We start from the raw sequence: 4166 nt of genomic DNA on the forward strand, positions 1-4166 counted from the left end.
TTGTCTAAATCTGGATGAATCTAGATGCTATTTAGTGTCTAGATACATCCAGATTTAGACAAACTTTGGGCATCTATTTATAGATGGAGGGAGTAGCTTTTTTTTAATTAAAGAGCTCTCGCTCCCAATTTCATTGAAATGAAACCAAATGGTATCCAGCATATTACAATTCCCTCCCACTTGACGTACTCCTCAGCTCCAGGATACAAAAAATTCATACAAGCTACTTCATAGTAATAAATAGCTAGCAACAAAGGCATCATTCTGTTAATCAGTTTATTAACCAGGGCACTTAGATTGGTAGGTAGATATTGCATACCCCACCTTCGACGACAACACACGAATGTAAACGTCCCAATATATCAAGAACAAACGACTGAACTGGAATTAACGCAGCTAGGGTGAGCACAACATATACGTATTGTTATTGGTCGCCGAGTTGCCGATCATCAGTAGTGGTGAGTAATGTCCTGCATGCGTGCGCTGCACGCACGGTTGGGTAGTCAGAATGCCTTGATGTAGCCCCTGCGCGGGGTGGGCGTCCCGATCTCCAGCTCCATCTTCTGCAGCTCCGCCAGCACCGGCAGCGTGCTCACCGTGAGCATCGCCACTGCCGGGTGGCTGCTCGCCGACGCCTCGGCCACCGCCTGATCCGCCGCTTCCTCCGCCGCTGCCGCCGTGTCGGCCGCGTCATCGATGGACGTCGGCAGGACCAGCGCCGACGTGCCGGGCTTCCGGTAGCAGAAGTAGAGCGTCATCTGGGCGATCCCGAAGAAGAAGCCGCCGACGTTGGGGAGGGTGACGTAGATGTCCTTGGTGAAGAGGCCGTAGAAGAACCATGCGACGGCGCTGAGGGTCAGGAAGAAGGAGAGGGAGAAGGGCATGTACTCGGCGCTCTTGGTCTTGATCACCACGAACTGCATCCAAAGAACATGAACCTGGATTGTCAGACAGATCATCTGACATCGACGGCCTCACTCAAACATGTAGAATAATGGCTTACGATGACGCTGAGGGGCGCGACGAAGACGGCCATGGAGAAGGCGAGGCAGACACTCCCAAGAACCTTGACGCGGTTGGGCTGCGGCACGAGGAAGACGGTGACGGCGACGATGAGGGAGAAGGCGGCGACGTTGAGGAGGAGGAAGGAGGCGAGGGTGCGGAGCCTGGCGGCCTTGGGCGCGTAGATCAGGTACATGAGGATGTAGGCGGACTCCACCACGCAGCCGAAGGCGTTGATGGTCAGCAGCGGGCTGGAGTTTGTCTTGACAAGCCCGTACAGGATCCACAGCGCGCAGCTGAAGAGCGCCACCACGTACGGCACCGAGCTGAACCCCTCCGTCGACTTCTTACGGTATACCCGAAGGAACGTCGGCCTGTGCATTCATGTATGTGTGCATTCAGTCAGAAAAGGTACTAATCAAACTCATGCCGATCATGATCACAGCAGAAAATGCTAAAGAATGTAATCCGAATGTGTTACACATACATCGGGGCGAGGAACACCAGGAAGGAGATGATGTTCCCTGAAGGAAAAAGGAAGAAGAAATGGCAATTTATGTCAGTAAGATTCATGTCAGAAAACAAGGGTTTGTGAACTTATGTAGTACCAAGCGAATACATGCATGGTCAACACTTGCATGTCAACACCTCAACAGCATGCATGCCTACCTACCTAGGATGCCAAAGACAGAGGCCCACGGGTGAACCATGGAGAAGAGCGCTGCCATCCTGACCACACGAGCAACCGACTTAACCAGCTAGTGTAAGACACCGTAAGAAGATCAATGGAGATCGACGAAAGTCCGAATGTGTTATATCTCTGTCTGTTCTTCTCCTTCGCAGCTAACTCAGCGAAGGCAATGCTTGTGTGGTCTTTCCTAGGGGAACGGGTCATGTTTATATAGCAGAGGGCCTCGACCCCACTCCTCTCTCCGGCCAGCTAGCCCTCTACCATCGATGACTAGTGGAATTCCAGGGCAACATTATGCTAGCTGCGGCCACCATTGGTGAAAAGTTCAGAATGCAAGTGTGTGTCTGTGGCTCTCCGCCGCGTGTATCAGCATTTGGACATTACCAGAAACCAAAAGGCTGATCAGTTACTGCCATACTACATGTACCACGTGTAAGCACGTAGCCCTTACGAGGACATGTGATAGAATTTGAAGTACAGTAGTACTACCATATACAAACGTGCACATTACATGACTGATCTACAGCTAGCATGCAGTTAATCATTTCTGGAAATTCGGCGTGTACAATAGCAATGCCATGATGCAGACTTGGTGTTACTACTGTGTGTCCGTTCACTGAACATGCACCCAAACCAGTGGATCCATGATCTGAATCACCAACAGAATATGATCGACATATCCCACTCAAAAGATACGCATGCAGCTACGGGTAGCTGAAACAGAAACTTGCAGTGGCCGGCGTAGTCAGGATTAGGCATTTTCTGTTTCGGTGCATCTGTGGCCTAACTCACAGCTAGACTCGCCAAGGGCAGTCACCTTACTTCAAACTTTTATTAGACGCGTTCGATGAATTTATCAGATAGTGAAAGGGTTTAAAATTTGCATCTGCTTTAGTGTTGTTTCATTGGGTTTAATTGTGTTTCAAAATCCACCCCGACGTTTCATTGTGCTTCTAAGTTCAGATACTGAATCTTGTCAAACCAAACCCATTTTAAAAGACACCATCGATAGAAATAGACTAAATCAAATGGGATGTTAATCTAATCACATGGGGCACCTTCAAATTTAGGAATGAAAATTAATTCGGTGTTCTAATTGATTGGAGAGTGAGTGCTAGTGGTGTCGCAGGCATAGTATCATGTACATGAAAAAATGCAGAAAGATACTTTCATGTGTCATACCTTAGGGTTCTTTTCCCGGCGAGATTTCTGAAATCTCACCGAAAACTGGTTATTCCGGTTACCACAGAGAAATCTTTGTATCGAACGAAATATACTGGTATTTATACAATTTGCTCAATTTTTTTTAAAAAAGAGAAATTTTGGACAAATGTATAAAAAATTTGACAAATTTCGGACAGTATTATGACTGGTATTTCTGAAAACCAGCAATACCGATGCCCACCGTTATTTTTTGGCAACCGAGAAAAAATATCTTGGTCATACCACAATAAAATCATCAACGGTTGCATGCATGGTATATATATAGCTAGCGTGCATGATACAGAGCATTTATCTCACCGTCATACATACTCATCCGCTTAGTAGTTGGCCCGTGCACAATAGTACAACATACTGTTATGCAAGTTCATATCGTTCCACAAGTGCAAAACTGTCAAGCGTGAATTCACAGGCAAGGACAATGTTGGAGATAAACCCGAATCATCCTTGTACTAGTGGAGAAACTGCTTTGGACTTTCTCCAACACATCTAAAGTTGCTCAACTTGGTGCCTTCTGTATCAAAGAGAGAAGTGCATTACAATTACCCGTCGCCATCTCGATTAAGTTACCCATCACCATCGATATCGTCCGATAGGCATGCATGCATGCATGCACGAACGTGGGGTTTTTTTTTTTTGAAAAACACACGTTATTAATTTATCTCGTGATTTTTGGTCTCGACTTTGATCTCTATTATATCTTTACTACTACATCATATCGAGTGGGAGCAAGGTTAGCTGGCACGGAGAGACGTACGTAACATGTATAATAGAGTTCGCGCGTGCGTGCCAATTGTGTATATGCATGTACGGGTCTTTTCTAGCTCGTTGCAACTGGCAAGGTGAAGAAACAGAAATGCTTGGGTGCTAGTTTCACTGGCATCGATCGATTCACAACTTCACAAGTGCCTGATGATCTATCAACAGTCATCTAGCAGTATGCTGACGATGGCCGAGTTGATGTGATCATCACGTACGTGAATAATGCAGCCGCAGGGCACAAAGTGCCGGCTTTCTCCGAGAGAGAGAGAGATCGGTCGACCGGCCGGGTGGCGAAGTTGATGATGGTGACGGAATGCATTGGGTTGGTCAAGCAAGGTAGTAGTGGGGTTCGTCGTGTGCAACTAACCTCGGAGAATCTCTGCCGGCGATCGAGATCGATCATCCAGCAAGTGGTCGAGGCGAAAATCTAACTCTACATATACGTGGGTGTCCCGGTCTTATCTGGGACCGTCCATCGTCCTTCCAGATT

General features: G+C 47.2%; 1 protein-coding gene across 1 annotated transcript; it reads right to left on the reverse strand.

Annotated features, from left to right (window-relative positions):
• Positions 1-262: 262 nt before the first annotated feature.
• LOC127302336 (bidirectional sugar transporter SWEET11) lies at positions 263-1860 on the reverse strand. Its single transcript, XM_051332765.2, has 4 exons — positions 1676-1860; positions 1490-1526; positions 1004-1376; positions 263-917 (listed from the first exon to the last, which is right to left on the reverse strand). Exons 1-4 carry the CDS (start codon positions 1728-1730, stop codon positions 504-506), a joined length of 879 nt encoding a protein of 292 aa, XP_051188725.1. The 5' UTR covers positions 1731-1860; the 3' UTR covers positions 263-503.
• Between the last annotated feature and the right edge of the window lie 2306 nt (positions 1861-4166).

This window comes from Lolium perenne, chromosome 5 (genome assembly GCF_019359855.2).
Source record: "Lolium perenne isolate Kyuss_39 chromosome 5, Kyuss_2.0, whole genome shotgun sequence".
Lineage (NCBI taxonomy): Eukaryota > Viridiplantae > Streptophyta > Magnoliopsida > Poales > Poaceae > Lolium > Lolium perenne.

Coding starts and splice junctions, on each gene's coding strand:
- LOC127302336 (XM_051332765.2), bottom strand. CDS start 1,730: ATGGCAGCGCTCTTCTCCATGGTTCACCCGTGGGCCTCTGTCTTTGGC. Junction 1,527..1,675: donor CTCTGTCTTTGGCATCCTAG/GTAGGTAGGCAT, acceptor TTTTTCCTTCAG/GGAACATCATCTCCTTCCTG. Junction 1,377..1,489: donor CTGGTGTTCCTCGCCCCGAT/GTATGTGTAACA, acceptor ATGAATGCACAG/GCCGACGTTCCTTCGGGTAT.